The following is an 18814-nucleotide window of genomic DNA, read 5'->3' as shown; positions in this document are numbered from 1 at the left end:
TCAACTTTATTTATTGATTTATGTATTTATTTACATATTTATTTATGTATTTATTGGCTTCCTTCCCACTGCTTCTATGCCAGCTCGGAAATGTGTACCTTGCAAGGCAGGCCTTCCAGAGTCATTGTGTTTTCGAGGATTAGAATGCAGAGATTCAAATTCGACTTTGGCTAGATGCACTCCTGTTGCTCAGGGTATTTCCTACAGAATGGTCACATTGATTTCATTCTATTTCAGGACAGTTTCTGGAAGGAAGTGCTAACAAATCAGAAGGGGACGCACTTCCCCACCATCTATGAGTCTGTGCTTCTCATTGCCCTCAGCTCCTACGCAGAAGGTCCTGGAGATGAAGGCTTCCAACAAGAAGTCCGCCAACGGCTGAGGGGGCCACCCTTCCACAGCTCTCTGTCTGCAGAGGAGCAGGTCTGAGACAGGGTCCTACCACCCAGGTCCCTGCCTACCCTTATTTGAGGATGTTTGTGTTCGGCTTTTCTATTCTCCTTCTTATCCCCCCCGCCTTTGTCCACCCCCCTAAAACAAACACACACTGCTGAGAATAAACAGTGGTCTGACGCTCTCTTGTGAAGTCAGCACCCCAGGACTACTACAGAGGAGGACAGAGGTTACTAGGGAGAGGCCAGGTGGCTTTTGGAGTCAGATATGTGGCTCTCATCCTAGTCCTGCTGCTTACTACCTGTGGGATCTCTAGGGAATTGCTTGACCTCCCCACACCTCAGTTTCTTCACCTGAAAAATAACCTCTGATAATGACATCTGCCTCCAGCCTGAGGTTTCCAGTATCTAGGAACATAGCACATGGAAGTAGTAGAACAGACACCAGGGGCACTCAGACCACCCTTTCCCAGGAGGATGCCAGGACTGAGAACCAGAATGGAGCAGTCAGAAATACGGAGCTAGAACAGGCCAAGGCAAGCAGATGGTCTGGAACAGGGAGAAGACAGGAGAGAAAAGCTCAGCCACTGGTAGTCACAGTGTGTGGGGGATGGTGGGGCAAGTGTCTGACACCCACAGAGAAATTTCTTATACAGAGACTGTGGGCCAGAGCGGAAGCTATTTCCGGTGACAGGCCATTGATGAAAGGGGTTCCATTAGGAACAAGGCAGCCAAATGCGGATCCCAACACACAAGGCAAGATGATCAGCCAATGAACTTGTGGGGAGTCACCTACTAAGTGCTTGTACCAGGTCCTATGAGGAGAACAGTGCTTAGCACTCAGTGGACACTTGTATGTTTGATAGCTAAATGAACAGACAAGAACATGTATTGAAGACCTACTGTGCGCCAGGTAGCACAATACGTAGCATTCCTATCCTGCCTCATTTAACTGTCCTTATATTCACCAGGACAGTGGCTTTATCCCCATTTTATAAATAAGGGAGCCGAGATACAGACAGGCTATGGAAGTTCCCCCGAACCTCAGAGTTAGTAGGTAGAAAGGCCAGCCTGCGTCCAGCATCTACTCACTTTCAATTAAACCACACTCCTGCCCACCTATGTCCTAGAGAGCTATTTCTAACCTGAAGGATCACGTGATCTAATTGGGAACACAGGCCTAAGGAAGAAAAGTGAAGATGGCGATACCCAGGTCTAACAGCCCAGGTCAGGGCACGTGGAGGGCCCTCCCTTGCTGGGGGAGGGATGGAGAAGATGGGTGACAGCGTTGAGAGCATGGCGAGAAATTCCTCCTCACCGAGCTGCCGCGGCAGTGACTCAGGAGGCCGCAGGCCTTTTCAAACCCTGCATTTGCTTGCCTCCTTGAAGGTGAGCCCTTACTCTGCCTACCTTCACGACTCGGTCCTGCTCTACGCTCAGACGGTGAAGTTCATGATGAAGGCTGGAAGAGACTTCCGGGACGGGCGGCAGCTGGTCAGCACTCTGAAAGGGTTTAACGGGCCCGTGTTGCAGGGTGAGTGGCCCGATGGCTGCTGGGCTTTCGGAACTCAGGCCTGCCACTGCAGTCAGTGGGGCTCTGAGACGCAGAGCCTGTGACTTAAGGCCTCTCTCAGGGCCTGCCCCACCCCGAGTTTTGAAAGCCCTCTTTCTCGTGGGGATTCTGGTCTTCTGGAAGGGGTGATGATAACCCTTCCAGCTGCCACAGTCCACTCTTCCAGCTCTGTCCAAAAGGCTGCCTGGACCAGGTGAGGGGGCCTCTGGGGCATCTTATCCCACTCCCCGCAGGGCCTTTTCCCACAGCTCCTTTCAAACCAGTCCATCAAAAATACAGCTCAAGGCCCTGGCTGGTGTGGCTCAGTGGATTGAGCGCTGGCCTAAGAATCAAAGAGTCGCCAGTCTGATCTCCCATTCAGGGCACATGCCTGTGTTGCAGGCCTGGTCCCCAGTGGGAGGCGCCCGAGAGGCAACCACACGTTGATGTTTCTCATCTTCCTTTCTCCCTCCCTTCTCTTCTCTCTAAAAATAAATCAATAAAATCTTAGAAAATAAAAAATCCTAGCTCAAGAGGGTGGGACCTACTTCCTAGGGTCACTTCCATGATCCTCCCCTCACTGATGGGGCCCTGGGCCTCATCCGTGACTCTCAGTATCTACAGATGGGGCTGATCACGTTTGGCTTTCCTTGCCAGGCTGAGGACAGGTGTGGCCATGAACTGTTCTGAAATTACCCTGGGAGCTGACCAGCTGCTGTCATCTTTCTGTGCTCCAGTTTTCTCATGTGTAAGACAGAGATAATACCTCCTGCCACGTGTAACAATAACAGCCGGCATTTACTGAGGGTTTACCTTATAGCCAGCTGGGTGCCAAGAGCTCCTGCATGCCACCCCACTAAATCCCTACACGTCTAATGAGGTGGTAGTACGACCACTGTCTTCCTATAGTACACAGGTGAGTAAACCCAAGGTAGAAAGTTTATGTACTTGTCCAAGGTCACCAGTTTACTACATGGTGGAGCCAGAATTCAGAATAAGGCCTGCTTTCTCCAGGGCTCATTTTCTTCACTCTTGTGTAACACTGAGGAGTAATTAAAATGTATGAAAGGCTTAGCACATAGTATGTGCTCATTAAATGGCGGCTACTTATCTTTGGCTTACTAGTCACTTAATAAATTACTACCTAAACTTTGTCATAAGATTTAAAGAAGACAATCAAGGCCTGCTATTTGGGGTTTTCATAGATTCAGTTCACCTTTACTCTGTCAACACCTTTTCCAAGTGGAAATTTTAACCTGCTTCCCTCCCTTTTCTTCTGGACCCTGAAGCATTTGCTTAAAAAAATAAAATAAAATAAGGGAAGTGAGGGCAGTCTTTCTTCTTGTTCTTGGTTTAATCCCCTCTGCCAGGTCATTTATTTTCTCTTTCTTGCTCTTTTAGAAATTCCTAATTAAGGGTGTGTGTGGAGGGCAGCAAGTCCCTTTAGTGGCCATCTCACTTTGGGGCGCTGGAGGTCCCCCCACCCCTTCCAAATTGGCTTCTGCTCCCTTTTGGGATGCAGGGCTGGCCCTTGACAGAGTCAGGGTATCTGTCTCTGTTTTGTGTGCTCATTTCTGCCATGGTGTCCAGGACCACAGCCACAGAACTAGCGAGTGCGAAAAGCCTTGACCCAAATCGGGTAGAGGCCCAAGTTTAAGGAGGCCAAATTAGAAAATGGAGGCTCCATCCCCTCTTCACGCAGTGATCAAACGACACAAAGAGCAGTGCCCCTGGTGGATGCACTGGCTCTAGCCCCTTCCCTGTGCAAACCTTGGAGGGAGCGGGCTCCACTGCCACAGGAAGTACGCCAGCGCGCATGTGCACAACACGGTCACGTGGGGGTGGGAAGAACACGGTGGGCCCTTGCGGCTCCATTCGCATGCCTCTTCTGTCTCTGGAAACTAGGGGGTTTGCCTCTAGGCCTTGCTTGTTAGGAGTGGATGATGGCCCCACATCTTCAGGGACAGCTGGAATTAGGCATGTGAAAAAACCACTATGACCCAGCAGTGCCTGGCACTTAATAGGTGCTCAATAAATGGTCATTTTGTGTCCTGCCCCCAAGGGGAATACATCGCAGTATGTCCTGTATCAGACCACAGGTTCTAGCGCAGGGTGTGGGAGAGCTGTGCTTGCATCCAGGATCTAGAATGTGTGTTTTGTGCCTGGGGTTGACCACACCCTAAGGGAGAACAAAGAACACAGAGGGGCCCGGACTGAGCACCATGCCAAAGCCTGAGCCCAAACCAAACCAGGACGACAGGGGAGAACAAAGCCTGCAAACACCAGCTCCAGAGCCTGGGGGTGGGGCAAGGAGGATTGTAGCACCTGGAGGAGGCAGCTGTCCCTAGGCTGGCCAGCTGCCTCCATGTCTTTTGGCCTCTTTTCGCCACATCTAATTGTTCTAAGGGAACATAAATCTTAGGTGTTAGTTGGAAACTTTTTTTAAAGCTGGATGGGCCTAGCCAGTGTAGGCCTTACATCTGCCTGCTGAAGGGGCTGCTAGGGAGGGCGTTCTGCTGATATGAGTTCAAGTCACGAGTTCCTCTGAGTCGTCCTTACCACGTACAACCTACTCTCTTTCCAGGAATCACCGGCCCAGTGTTTGTGGACTCCCAGGGAGAACGGTGTATGGATTACTCGGTCTATGCCCTACAGAAATCCAGCAACGGGTCGCTCTTTCTTCCTGTTCTTCACTATGACAGCTACCAGAAAACAATCAGGTACTAGCAGGACATGTCTTCATGTTAGATCATGCCACAGGAAAAGATCTGGGAGAAGAGGGAGGGCCGGGGGTCTTACTGGAAGACCAGTTGGGGATCCAGCTCCTAGAATCCACCACATGTTTTCTGGTCCTCTCTGAACTCATAAGGATTGGCTTTGGGTCTTTAAGGTGATCTCGCCCCTGATTGTGTTTCAAAACACAATACCTACTAAGTGCACCTCTTCTGATGCTCCAGCAGGGAAAATCACACTCAGAAGCCCTGGCTTTGTGGGGAAGGGGTGTGGGGAGTGGAGAGGGCAGGGGCAGGAACAACACAGTGCCCCCTAGAGGTTGGGAGCACAGCCAGGGAAATGGACTCCTCAGGTCAGCCTGACCCCAAAATAGCCCTGTGGACACCCGGATCTGGGTGCCATCCTGGATTTCCGTCATTCAGGAAGCCCTGGAAAAAGTCTTTGTTTTTGTTCTCAGTTAAAAATCAATGAGAAAACTAAAAGGAAACTGAAAGCTTAATTCAATTTCTGCTTGCCCCCACCGTCACCACCCCCAATCCAGATTCGATTTGACATTTTTTCTCTCCTACTCTTAAGGAATTTTAATGTATCGGATTGGGTTGGCCCAGTAAATAAAATAAAATAACCATGGCAGACTAGGTCCTCAGGATTGTAGGAACAGACGTTCTGCAAGCAGGGGGAGATGTTTCAGTCTGTGAAATGTCAAGGTTTGTCCATATCAAACATGGGAGAAACAGGAGAATTGGCACAGCATTGTTGAAATCAGAAGTGACATGATTTAAATCAAAAGATTGAATCAGCTATTCTACCCTGCTAAAAGATATTGCTTTCCCATGAATTAGATTACCTGAAGGCTGGATTTGAAGAGTCTAGGTGAGGTGGGAAAATTGGATGGGTCAGCAGACATTTGAATTAAGGGACCAAGACCTGCTTTTTGCAAATGACATGTGTGTTTCATTCGCCCTTGCTATACCTGAGGTAGAGACAGGTAGAATAAATCAAATGGGCACTGACCTTTAATTGTCGTTTTTTTTGTGTTGTTTTTTTAAAGACCCATGAGGAATTTCTCCACTACTACTTGGCCCCATGGCTCCCTTTCTGCAGACAGACACGGCTGTGGGTTTTACAATGAGCTCTGTGAAAGTGAGTTCGCTTTTACAGGTCAGTGTGGGCACCTGGAGAACAGAGCAGGCGAGGATTCTCCATAGCAGGGCTTCTCAATAGCAACAGCACTATTGACAATTTGGGTGGGATAATCTTTGTTTGGGTGTAGAGGGGACTGTCCTGTGCATTGTAGGCTACTTAGCCGCATCCCCGCCTCCACCTGTTAGATTCCAGGTGTACCCTCCATTTGCAAACACCCAAAAAATCTCCAGAGGTTCCCTATACTCCTTAGGGAGGCAACATCACCCTCCTCCCCTGTTAAGAACCTCTGCTCTAGGGAAACTCAGCTCCTGAGGTTTGAGGGTCAGGAACCTCATTTCTAAGGAGGTAGTTCCCAATGGTTAGGGGACCAGCCCTGGAATTTGATGGATCATATACCTGAGAAACAACTCCAAGGAGAGCACATAGTAAATGTTTAATAAAAGGCGGTGTGGTGTTAGAAGTCATCACTATTATTTCTCTGCAATGAAAGTGTCCATACAGAGGGGGAAGTGAGTACAGCTGCCATGGGACCCGGGGAGGGGTCAGAAAAGCATTTCTGGGAGAGGCAAGGCTGAGGGCACTCAGTGTATCCTCTCTTGGCCCCGTGCCCAGGTGGCCTCTGAGGCCCCTGCTTGGCAGGGCCAGGCTGGGGCAGGGATGTTCTCCCCTCTGCTCCCAGGCAGGCCTGAGGGATGGTGTGTCTGTGCCCCCCAGGTGCGACTGCTGTGATCCTCGTGATGACCTTCCTGGTTACCGTCTTGGGAACTGCCATCGTAGGTCTGATTTTAAGGATGCAGAAAGGAAAACGGCAGAGGCAAAATAGAGACATTTGGTGGCAGATCATTTATGATGACATCACCATTCTGCCCCCAAACAAGGTAAGAGCACACCCGGCCCAGACGTCCCCTTTCCTGCTAACTTCTGGTAATTTGTGGATGGACCTCATCCAGGAGCTTATGGGAGCAGAGGCTGATCCATTTATAAAGTGAGCACTTAACAGAGAGTCTGGATCCCTGAGTTGCGGTTCTAGGCCTACCACTTCCTTGCTGAATACCTCTGGGAACATCATGCTTGGGCCTTGGTCTCTGAATACTTAGACTGATCAGCTGGTCTCTAAAGTTCCCGTCAGCTCCATTACCCTGTGGATGGAAGCTCTCATGTTAAAGCTGTTTTTCGAAAAGCATCTCGTTATTTTCAAAGCCGTAGTAACTCCTTTCATTTACTGATGACTATGGCAACAAGGTTCATTTGCTCAACACACACAGGTTGCACATCTACTATGGCCAAACATAGCTCAGCACATAAGGTGCACTACAAATGAGATGCAATCTGAGGAAGGCATGTGCTCCAAGAGGTGTCTGCACGGTGAGAAAGGAGCCTTGCAGATAGAGGGGATTCAATGTCTCAGCATTATGAGGGCTTCAGAGAGGAGGTGACATTTGGGAAGAGCGGATTTGCTGGTGGTAACCAGGAGAGAAGTAACACAGGGTATGCCAAGGTGTGCAGTGCTCAGGGCCGGAAGGCTTGGCATGTGTTTAATAAGCATGGCATTATTTGATAAATATATAACATTTACATAACTTCCAAAAGTACTGCCATGACTGTCTTTTATGCATATTTTTTTAGCTTGAAATTTTTATATGTCTTTTCTTTCTTTCCTTTTTGTTTTTGTTACTGATATCAAACGCTGTCATCTTTGAAAGCCTGTGCTGATTGTTCCGGAACATTTATTGCCTAACCAGAAATGTTAGTAAGAAATGTTCTTTAGACTAGAAAGATAGACTTGAGGTTTTATTCTTTAATAAGGGCTCTTTGTTCCAGGAGGGACAGAGAGGGGGGTCAATTTTACTTTCAGCTCAATTTATTAAAAACCCAAAACTGAAATAAATTTTATTTCAAAGATCTGCAATTTTACAGCCCTGCCTAGGTAAGTTCGGTTGGTTGTGGGTTTGATCCCTGATTGGGGCACATACCAGAATCAACCAATGAATGCATAAATAAGTGGAACAACAAAGCGATATTTCTCCGTCCCTTCCCCTCTCTTTCTAAAATCAGTAAGAAAAAAAAAGGTCAGCAATTTTACAATTTCAGCTAGAACTTGTTCAGCAGTACATGTTACTCAAGATATTAAGAGAAGAACAGGTTTGACAAGCTACTGTTGAATCAGAATTTACACATCAGAACAGATGTGTGAATCTTAAATATCTCAAAGCAAAAAAATATAAAAGTGTTCTATCTAGAATGTTGTTGCTTTTATAAGAAGTACTAAAATTAAACCTAGGAATACAGTTTTGTTCTAATAGACGTTAAGGGTAATTGTAAAGATAAGGAATTTATTATGGGCCAAAGTCAAGCATTCCTTTAATGATACGCATATTTTTTCCTGCTATATTGGCTTTATTTTCCAAATTGTAGTTTGTAGAATTAGTTTCTTCTTATTGATATTCATGCATGTACTATTTATTCAATAAATGAGTTTTTTTTCCCTTAAAAAAAGAGCTGTCTTGGCAGAAAGGTACCAAGTCAGGGAGGCTCCAAAATTCTAAGACCAGGAGTTTGGGGTTTACCAATAAGTCATTTTCAAATGTCCTTGAGGACCGTGGGGCTCACTGGTCTACTCATGGGGTGAATAATACATTAAGGGTATAAGTGTCATGGGCGGAATTCTGAACCCACCTCTTCCCCCTTCAACCAAAGCAGCTCTGATCTCCCTGGTTTCTACATTAGAGTTCCAGGGAAGACTCTCCTTAGAAAACAAGGTTTCTTTGCTTTAAAGACATCTCTTAGGTGGTAGGGAGGTGCTGGGCATATTACACCAAGAGGTAACATGGTTAGATGTTTATTTAGGAAAATAACTCTGGCATCGGATCATACAGCTAGTTAAGTGCCAAAGCCAGAATTTGACTTTGGGCAGTCTGACCCCAGAGCCTGTCCTCTTAGCCATGACACTATCCATGGTGGTACAGACATAAGAGTGATGCGTGTAGCAGTTAGGCAATCACACCTCTGTTCAGATAGATCAAGGTTCCGATCCTGGTTCTCCCTTGAAACTCATTTTCCTCATCTACAAAATGCACAGTCTCTTCATTACTTTCTTCTGTTCCTGAGAGCACCCGGATTGTGTCCTGTTTTACAGCCATCCCAGAGAGGCACACCTGTGTCGAGAGGGAACAACAGCAATGCATCTGGCGTGATGCACTCTGGGGACTTCGGCTCCTTTGTCAAGAGCCAGCAGGGGGAAGAACTCCTTTATGCCCCAGTAGGCCTGTACCAGGTACTTCTGCGAGCAAGGTGGCTGCATGAAGTGTGTGTCTCTGTGCTGTTCTCTGAATGTCCTTTCTGCCAGACAGGGCATTCTGAATAGGAGGGCATCCTCCCAGGAAACTCCACATAGCCTTCCGGCCCCAGACTCCTGTTTCTCCACATTAACACGCCTATGAGTCATTGGAGGCCTTTGTTCAAATGCAGATTCTCATTCAGCAGGTCTGGGGCAGGGCCTGAGAATCTGCATTTTTCCTACCCAACTCCTCGGTGATTCCTGTGCTGGCTTCTGTATTAGAACTTCCTGTGACTAGTGCAGTATTCCACATCTGCTCAGTCCAAGATGGTAGCCACTGCCATCATGTGACTATTAAACATTAGTGACTGGGAAACGGAATTTTAAATTTTACATAATTTTCACTTAATTGGCCCCATGGGGCTGGTGGCCATCTTATTGAACAGCAGAGTCCGAGAGCATGGATTATTTCATTTTTGGTACTTTGGCACTGATGACCAGTCATGGGCATTGCTGCTTCCACAGGATAAACTGGTACCTGCTGAATCCTGCAACAGTTCCTGCCTGCCCCTCTCACCCTCCCGTCCATGGGCTCAACTGCGGTGGCTGTCTCTGCTTAGCACTCTTTCAGAAGGTCAAGTGCCCTGGAGAGTAATTTTGTAAAGAAAAAAAAAAATCCATATTTATTCTTTGAAAGGGAAGTCCCAGAGAGTAAGGGCAGAAAGCTCCAAGCAAGGGAAGACTTGCTCCTTGCTTTAAATTGGGTTTAGCAAAGATCGGGGCCAAATCATTGCCTAGGCAACTAAACCTATTTTTCTACATGTTTGCTTGAGTTTTCAAATGACAAAAAATCTCCTTGGATATTATCACCCATAAAACCCAGGGGACCTCATTCATATAAAACTATTGATATATCACAGTCCACTAGCCACTTGGAGATGGAAGCCAATGATCTATGGCATGTCGTTATTGGTTAATCTTCCCGAAATGCTCCCCCTCCTCTCCCTCAAATACCATCACTGGGTTCCCCACATCTGTTGACTGTATGAAAGTTTCTAAACCCTTTAACAAGAGGCTCACAGCTCTTTATTGCCTAGCCCCAGCCTACTTTCAGAACCCCTTAACCAACATCCTATACTCATCCAGTTGATCTTGCTGATTATGCCATGTATGTTTCACTTTCAGGCAACACCATGCCTACTGCCCCCTCCCCCATCTAGAACCTTCTTATCCTTCATTGTTCAGCTTAAGCATCACCTCTTCCAAGGAGCCTTTCCTTCGTCCCACTTCTGAGGAGGGATCCCTTCCTCCTCAGAATTTTCATCATAGTCCTGAGGTCTTTGCAATTAATCCCATAGCAAACGTGGCAGATCTTGGGTGGACATTTAATTCATACTGAGGCTTACCTTCTTTTGTGTCTAGATTCTGTCTCTTCTTCTACCCAGATCATTCCAGGCGACAGTATATTTTTGTGGTGATTGATTAAGTGACTCTCTAAAAGCAGACTCAATAGGTACTAACAATAAGATAGGCCATTTACTGAAAACTTGGTATGTGCCAAGCATTTAGTTGACAGTGTTAACATATTTGAAGATTTAATCCTCACAATAATACAATGGGATTAGTATTATTTTTAATCTCCATTACAGAAGAGGATATGGAGGCTTGGAGAGGTTAAATCCCTTGCTCAACATTGTGTAGGTAGTAAGTGGTAGGAGTGGTCTTTGAATCAGGTACCTGACTCCAGACTTACTCTTATGACTTCAACTCAGTATTCCTCTGAAAGATAATGGGGTGTCCCAATTCTGGCTGTACTGCCTACAAATGTGTGACTGTGGACAAGTTACCTAACCTCAGTGATCCCATCTTGGAATGAGCTGATCATTCCCACCTTGCAGGACTGTGATGCCTATTAAATGGGATCTTGTGTGTTGAGCAGCTAGCTCAGTGTCTAGGGTAGCACAGTGCTAGCACGTAGGCTAGCTCAGTGCCTAGCTGAGCACCTAGCTCAGAGCATGGAGTAGCGCAGTGCCACCCACCCTAGGGCTGATTTGCGTGGTGAGGAGCTTGGAGATCCTTTTCATATACTGATTTCTTCCTTGTCTTCCTGATCCCCACCCTAGCTCCTTCTGAGTAGAGCTTTTTCTGGATCACCTTAGGTTAAGAACATTCCACTCTGTCTATGGTTCTAGGGAAACCATGTGGCCATCTGCTATGTCGGTGACCAAGCAGAAGCCTGGATCAGGAAGCCGTCTGTGCTGCAGGAAATCCGGCTGGTGAGGCCCCCACCCTGGGAGGAGACAAAGTGGCATTGTTCTCTGGCCCTCGTTGCCAGATCCCTGCCTCACCTGCTGTGGGAGGGGTCCCTGTGTAAAGAAGCAGGGGTGGGAAGCAGCTTCCTTTACTTGGCTCACCATACACACTTCCAAAAAAGCCCAGGCTTTAGAACTCAGACTTCTTGGCCTGACTCAGGCACCTGAGGCCTAGGATACCTTCTAGCCTTGCTGATTTTCCTTAATTCTTCCTGGCCTTAATTCGGCATCTTTAGTCTTTGTATCTGTGATGGCTGCCCACCTCCCTTGAACCTGGTCCTCAGAGGAAGTCAGGTTCATGGGGTGTGACTTCGTGCTCCGAATCTGGGATCTGTCATGGCCCACACACTGGCGTGGACAGCCGTGAACACTAGGAAGCACAGCTGGGTCTATTTATTGTGACTTGGTTTTAGTCAATCCCTGTGGCTAAGGTTAGACTTTGATTATTCCTCTTGTTTATGTGCCAAAGGCTGACTGTCTGTATTATCCTCCCAGCTCTGCCACTAACAAGTGGTATGATCTTCAACATGTTACTTTACCTTTTGAACATCAGTTTCCTCATCTGTAAAATGGAAGCAGTTGAAGTTCTTACTCACAGGGTTTTTGGGAGAATTAACTGAAAGCATTGTAAAACACGTAGAATAGTCCCTAGCACAGAAGACATACTATAATCATATGGTATTATTACAATTGTTATTTTCAGGTGTATGGATTGAGGCATGAAAATATTGTTCCCTTCTTTGGTGTTTGTACAGAACCACCCAACATCTGCATTATCACTCAGTATTGCAAAAAAGGAAGTCTTAAGGTAAGTAAAATAGCAAATCTTACCTTAAGTTTGATTGGCAGTGGCTCATGAAGAACCTTATCCATGCTTTTGTCCCTTCGTACAAGAACATTTTCCTTTCTGGTCTAATTGCAAGACCTGAATTATCTTGTTGGGCTGCCTGCAGGGGATCAGATTAGCCGCAGAGTTGCCAAGTGTCTGGTTTCCTGTGTTCTGAAGGGAAAGCATCGGACCTTGGGTTCATCTCCTTAGCTGTCACAACTACCCCTAAATTGCATTCCTGGGCCCATCCTACCCTTGGTAGGTGACCATCCACTTTATGTCAGGAACAAGGATGTGTTTGTAAAACTCAAGACTGCGTAACTTTCTCAATATTGAGTCAGGTTATGGTATTTCCTGAAAAATTTTTCAGCTCTGTCTTCAGGTTATATTAGTTTTGATCAAAACCATCCAACATTTTAGAACCAAACCCATTTAACCCATGAAGCTCAATGTGCTTCAGGTTGAATAACTGGTGATATTTTAAATAATTGTGTTTTCAGGATGTTTTGAGAAATTCTGATAATGAAATGGATTGGATATTCAAGCTCTCATTTGCATATGACATAGTCAATGTGAGTATGACATAAACTTTTTTAAAGAACAAATACCACAGCGTTTTTGAATTGTCTTATGTGGTGGATTAAATCAAACCAGAATTTTCCCAAAATTCTGGTATTTCTCTAATCTCCTCTTCAAACAAAGTGATCCCACTTCTAAAATCTACCACTGCAAAAAAAAAAAAAAATACACCACTTCAATCATATTTTCCATTCTTTTCTCTCTCCTTGATCTCAAGTAAATATCAAGAGACTAAACTATTTTATATTAAAGTTGGAAGGGATGCTAGGTTTACCAAATCAGGAAAAATCATAGTATTTACATTTAAGGATAGAACTTTTTACTGAAAAGAAAATCTAATTACTAGAACATAAAGCAACTAGAGGAAGGATTCCTAATACTCTTTCCTTTTCCCTGGCCCTCAATTCCTTTCCCCAGAAAGTGGGGATCAGAGTCACAATACCCACAAAGCTGTTCACAAGGGATGCAACTCTGTGAATTTAAATAAGCAGGCAGAATTTTTACTTTGGGCAAAGAGGCCTGTAGTAGCTGTAAAAGAGATGATAATAATAATAGCTAAAATATATTTACTTAGGCCCCAATACTTCCCAGCACCTGTATATGTTAATTTCCTTACTTTTCACAAGATACATGGTAGATCTAGTCAGTAATCCCCATTCACAGGTGGAAGATAAGTCCGACGGGCCATGTCAGTGTGAACCTGAGGCTGATCTCTCCAACCTGGACTAGAATACAGCTGTTCTTTCTAAACTCACCGCCTCTGTTCTTACCGTAACAGAGAAGACCAAGCTAGTGACCTTGGATTGGGTCCTGGTGAGGAAGCCCCTCAGTCTGACAACCAGCAGAGCTGGCCAACATCTGTCAATCAACAGTCCATTCATCAGCCAATAGACTCCTATGGGCAACACCCAGCCTGCGTGTTGGGAGAGATACAAAGGTGAAAAAGCTCTGCCCTTCTAGAGTATAGGGCCAGTGACTCATTGAGTGACTTTGACTTTTGTTCCCCTTTGTAGACTTCAGCCTCCATATAGGTGAATGGATGATGTTGGCCTGTTGATATGCAAAGGCTTGTCTTTTTCGAGGATTTAATTGCTCTTTGTTTCTAAGAAGCTGAGTCTTAACGGCCTTGTGAGAACTTTGATTTCCTAGGCCTTAAGCGGAAGGAATTTAGACAAACAGAAACCTTGTCTTTGAGTTGACACTGGGCCAACACAGTTATTTCAGGAAACTTTACTGAGCAGCTATTTGTTAATGATTTATCTTACTCTGGGCACCTTTGTAGGAAAAAAAGGTCTTGTATCTAACTTTAGGGGGCTTAAAATCTAGCTAGAGAAAAAAAGAAAATAGGAAATGTACATACAAAATTATTGAAGTGGAGGTGGTACAGCTATAAAATAGAATATGATGTGGCCTCCACTCCTACTCTGGCTCCGCTCTCCTGCCCTTCACCCACTTTTCCCTTCCCTACCCAGCAAACCCAGGGAAGTACTCTAGACTTCCAATGTGTCTCCTGTCCCATTCAAAACAGCTGACATCATCATATTGAATGTCAAGAGAAAGCTAGTGAATTCTCACCAAGGAATGAATGCCCAACAGATTTAACCTTTTGAGTGTGGGCATTCTGGCTATCAAGAAGCATTAAGCCAAAGGTTTCTCTGGAGTAATGCTGAGGTGGATGAGAATGATAATTCAAGGTGAAAATCTCCCGAGTAGCATCAGCTACTCTAGGTCACGGAGTCTGTCCCCTATTCTATGCCAGAAGGACAGCCTGGAATCTTGTTTTGGTGTGTGCACATGATGGAGCTGTTTAAGGAAGTCACGGTGAGCTAGGCCAAGGCACATTTGGGCCAGCATTCCTTGAAAGGGGACTAAAAGTAATTTCTTAAAGTTTTGCCATGGGCGACTTTGACATGAAGCCAGGCACTGGGCCAAGCTCTGTAGTTAGATTGTGCTTCTGGCCACCACAGACCAATCATAAAAACAACTCCTTTCCTGATGTCCATTTGGCCAGAACCGCTCCTATACCAGGTGTCAGAGAGATTCTGGGTTGCCACAGACTTTTCAAAATAATGGAAGTATATTAATTGAGCACCTAATTTTGGTCAACCCTGATTCTGGGCATGGGGGGCACAGAGGAATGAGGCTCATTCTTCTGTCCCCAAAGAGTTCAACCAGTGGGGCCAGCCTGGGAACAAGCTTTGGAGATATAATAGTCTTCTTGAGTTAGAGATGGGCCTCCATTTCTAAGGAAGAGAAGTCCTAATGGGTTAAGAGGATGGAGAGCATTTGGCCTAGAAGTTGTCTTGGGGGTTTCAAGCCTGGCTTTGCTACTTACTGAGCAGGTGTCCTTAACTACCCTGAGCTTCAGTTTCCCTGTGAATAAAATAGATAACAAGAGTACCTACCTCATAGGGTTGTTAGGAGGACTAAGGTATGTAAAATGGTTAGAACCATGCGTACCTCACTAAAGGCACCCAATAAATATTGTCAGTATTAGGAGGACCAGTAGTGTTACTACTGTCACAGATAACTCCATTACTAATACTGAAAAACACTCACTTTCTTATTCTGTTCCTTCAACAATGCTGTGGGATAAGTCTGCACTCTCCAAATACAGTAGCCACCAGCCACATGTGATTATTGAATACTGGCAACATGACTTGTCCAAATTGAGATATACTACATGTGTAAAATTTATGCCAGATTTCGAAGACTTAGTAAAAAAAAAAACCAACAAAAAACAAAAATAAAATATCTAATATTTTTATATTGATTACATGTTAAAATAAGATTTTTAATACATAGGGTTAAATAAGCTGTATTTTAAAACATAATTCCACCTGTTTAATGAAAAAACTAAAAATTATACATGTGGCTTGCATTTTATTTCCAGTGGACAACACTCTAAGTAATTCACAATGAACTTGATTATTAATTTACCTACTCCAGTGCCAATATTAATATTTACTCCATTTCACAAGGGAAAAAAATGAGCCTTAGCTGGGTAACGTGACCTGCCCAGCAGGTAAGAGTCAGATTAGAGCTCACAGCCAGTCTGTGTCCAGAGCTGGGCTCTGCTACATTTCCTCCCTGCCAAGCACCAGAGAGCACAGGTGCAGGATCCAGGGGTAGGAGCTCTGTGGGCCGGCCCCAACTTTCTAATAAGGAAATAAACGTAACTAGCAGATGGGTAGGTGATAGAATTGCCAAAATGCATAACATCTGGCATATCAATTGTGTGCGTCTCATAGTTCAATTTGTTCTCTGACAGTGTTCATGTACTCACGCATTTCCATCAAGCTAGAAAAACCACCACCACAGCAGAGAGAGATGTGCTACCCCCCGGAGAGGGCTGCAGACCTGAGATTTGGAGGAGCCCCAAACAAGCAGTTCATGTCCTAATGGAATGAGCTCTCCTAACATCCCTGACGTCAGGGAGGATTGCTGGCGACCGGAATGTAAAATGCCTCATGCCCGGTGTGGCCTGGCACTAGCAAGGCAAGGGACGGTCGTGCGTGTCAGGGCAGTCCTGATGCATGGAGGGGTCTCTGAGAGGTCGGTGAGAACTCTGGATGGGACACAGGTCTCCCCAGATTTCAAGCCCAGGCCTGGCCAGCGGGTGCCTCCCAGGGAAGTTCCAGAGAGCTCCAGCCAGGCCCTTCCGGGTCCAGCTGAGTGGGCTGCATTCCCAAAATGTGATTCACCTTCATTACCTCACAAAAACAAACAAGCCACGTTGATAAAGGAATACAACCTCTTGATTTTGGGGGGGAGAGGGTAAAGGTGGTGTATTCATTGTCCTGTATGTTTCCTTATTACTTTCTGCATTAGCCTGTATTTCTAAGGCAATATTGGCCGAGGGTGCTTGCTAAAGTGAGACAGTGACTCAGCCTGGCATCACGGCTGGAGGAAGAGGTGAGTCCCTGAGCTGGTGCCCAGGAGGTCCAAGGATCCTGTCTCTGGGTGCAGTAGTCTGTTCAGGAGCCCTCCACATGCTCCTCCTTGCTGGAACACTGAGGGCCCGTGCCCCTCGTCGCCGTCTCCAAGGGTGACTTCCCCCCTTCTCAGCTGGGCTTGAGATTCATCTGAACCTGGCTGTTCCTGTATAAGAATGTTACGAGAATTAGGTGCACTGTGACGCACCCTCCTCTTCCTCTACCACCACCCAGGGTGCTGGAAACAGTAAAATCCAGTGGTTTAGCAGAAGCTGGGTTTCGCAGGCAGCCCAGTCTGGGTTTGTATCCCAGCTTGCCCCCCACGCTCCCCGCCAACTCCTTGGGAGCGGTTTAAAAACCCTAAGTTTCCTCATTGTGAGACAGAGAAGGAGAATATTAACCTCCCTCAGGAAAGGTAAATGCGATACGATATATAAGGTACCCTGCTCGCTGTACTTCAATGTGAAGTGAGGAGCAAGCCTCAAAACAAAGGTTCATGGTTATTTATGGATTCATCACGAATCCATATGACAGTCTATGTGTCCATGGAGCCTTGTGGCTGAAATGAAATAATCACTTCTCGCTCTCTGCCCTTCTTAGGCTTCTTTTATCAGCAAAGGAGCAGTTGGTCAGGGGGCCGGACTCGGGAATCACACTGCAGAATTTCCAGTCCAGCTCCACTGCTGGCCGACTGCGAGCTGGGCCAGGTTCATCTCTCCCCTTTCTCACCTGTAACATGAGCCTCTACACGTTGCTAGGGGTTACATGAGCTAGGTTAAGTAAGGGACTTAGGATGCTCCCTGGCATACGGTTAGCACTCTAAACTTAAAAATAAAAATGATTTGGTGAAAGTAGATTAAAGATATAGGGAGCCTTTATGTCAGTATTTTAAGTCCAAGAAACTGGTGATATTAAATGGATATTATTTAAATGCTTTCTCATGAAGCCATTAAGGAAAGTAAGGAAATGAAAAACCAAAGTGACAAACAGTGGGTCCCAGTTAACCTTTTTCCCTCAACCTTCATTTCACTACTTCTAGGTCCGCCCTTGCAAACATGAGAGAAATGCAACCATCTGTCTCTCTAATCATGTTTCAGATGTGACAGTTCTCATTTTCCAATTTGATCTCTTCTTCTACCTGTCCTTCCCAAATCACATTTCCCTCTTCAGCTCTAAGTCTTTCTCCAAACCCACTCTGCCCAAGGAAAGACCCCCCGCCCCCCGATGCCATCTCCTTGCTGAGTGAGAAAGATCATTGCCTTTCTTTTTTAAAAAATTAAATTTATTGCGGTGACATTATTTAATAATATTATATACGTTTCAGGGGGAGAGTTTTATAACACATCATCTGTATATTGCATTGTGGTCACTACCTGAAGTCGCGTCTCCTTCCGTCAAGACGCTTTCGACCCCCTTTACCCTCTTTATCTTCCCCTCGCCCCCCTCCCCTCTGGTAACCATGGTCTGCATTTATGAGTTTGTCTTCTTCATTTGCTGCTTTCTATTTTATATCCCACGTATGAGTGAAAGCATGTGGGTCTTGTCCTTTTCTGTCTTATTTCACTTAACATGATACTCAAGATCCATCCCTGTTGTTGCAAGTGGCAATATGACATTTTTTATGGCTGACTAGCATTCCGTTGTCTATATGTACCGCATCTTTATCCCATCTTTGGTTTAAGGCCATCTAGGTTGTTTCCAGGTCTTGGCTCTTATATCACTGCCTTTCTGACTCACTTTTCTTGGAAAGCTTTTTCTTTTTAAAAAACTTAATCTTTATTGTATTTTTCTCCCATTACCATCTAGTCCCCGAATACCTGCCCCCACCCCCCATGTCCATGCGTCCTTTTTCGCGCAGTCTCTCCATCCCCTAACCTTAAGCACACATACTTTATCGTATTTATAGAAATGTTTCATTACAATTTAAGTGGCTATTTACTTTGTGTCATGCACTGTGTCTGATGTCTCACGTGCATTATTACATCTAATTTCCACAGCCGCCCTGTGAGGTAGGGTTCATTGTTGTTTCCATGTTGATGAGCAGAATGAAGCTGACAGG

The 18814-nt window shown here is 45.6% G+C and overlaps 1 protein-coding gene across 1 annotated transcript in view; it reads left to right on the top strand.

Moving 5' to 3' along the window:
• Positions 1–18814, top strand: part of LOC129077043 (guanylate cyclase 2G-like) — a 41650-nt gene that overhangs the window by 7501 nt on the left and 15335 nt on the right. Inside the window, exons 4-13 of the mRNA XM_054581223.1 lie at positions 238–423; positions 1782–1926; positions 4529–4664; positions 5729–5838; positions 5886–5900; positions 6538–6701; positions 8960–9097; positions 11293–11376; positions 12116–12220; positions 12742–12813. Coding sequence (XP_054437198.1) covers positions 238–423; positions 1782–1926; positions 4529–4664; positions 5729–5838; positions 5886–5900; positions 6538–6701; positions 8960–9097; positions 11293–11376; positions 12116–12220; positions 12742–12813 — 1155 coding nt within the window. The remainder of the gene's footprint in view (positions 1–237; positions 424–1781; positions 1927–4528; positions 4665–5728; positions 5839–5885; positions 5901–6537; positions 6702–8959; positions 9098–11292; positions 11377–12115; positions 12221–12741; positions 12814–18814) is intronic.

The sequence above is a fragment of the Pteronotus mesoamericanus genome, unplaced genomic scaffold (genome assembly GCF_021234165.1).
Source record: "Pteronotus mesoamericanus isolate MK-2021 breed Mesoamerican mustached bat unplaced genomic scaffold, CSHL_Meso_final contig_657, whole genome shotgun sequence".
In the NCBI taxonomy this organism is placed as follows: Eukaryota; Metazoa; Chordata; class Mammalia; order Chiroptera; family Mormoopidae; genus Pteronotus; species Pteronotus mesoamericanus.
Note: the sequence above shows the minus strand (reverse complement) of the source record. Positions and strands in the feature narration are given on the sequence as shown.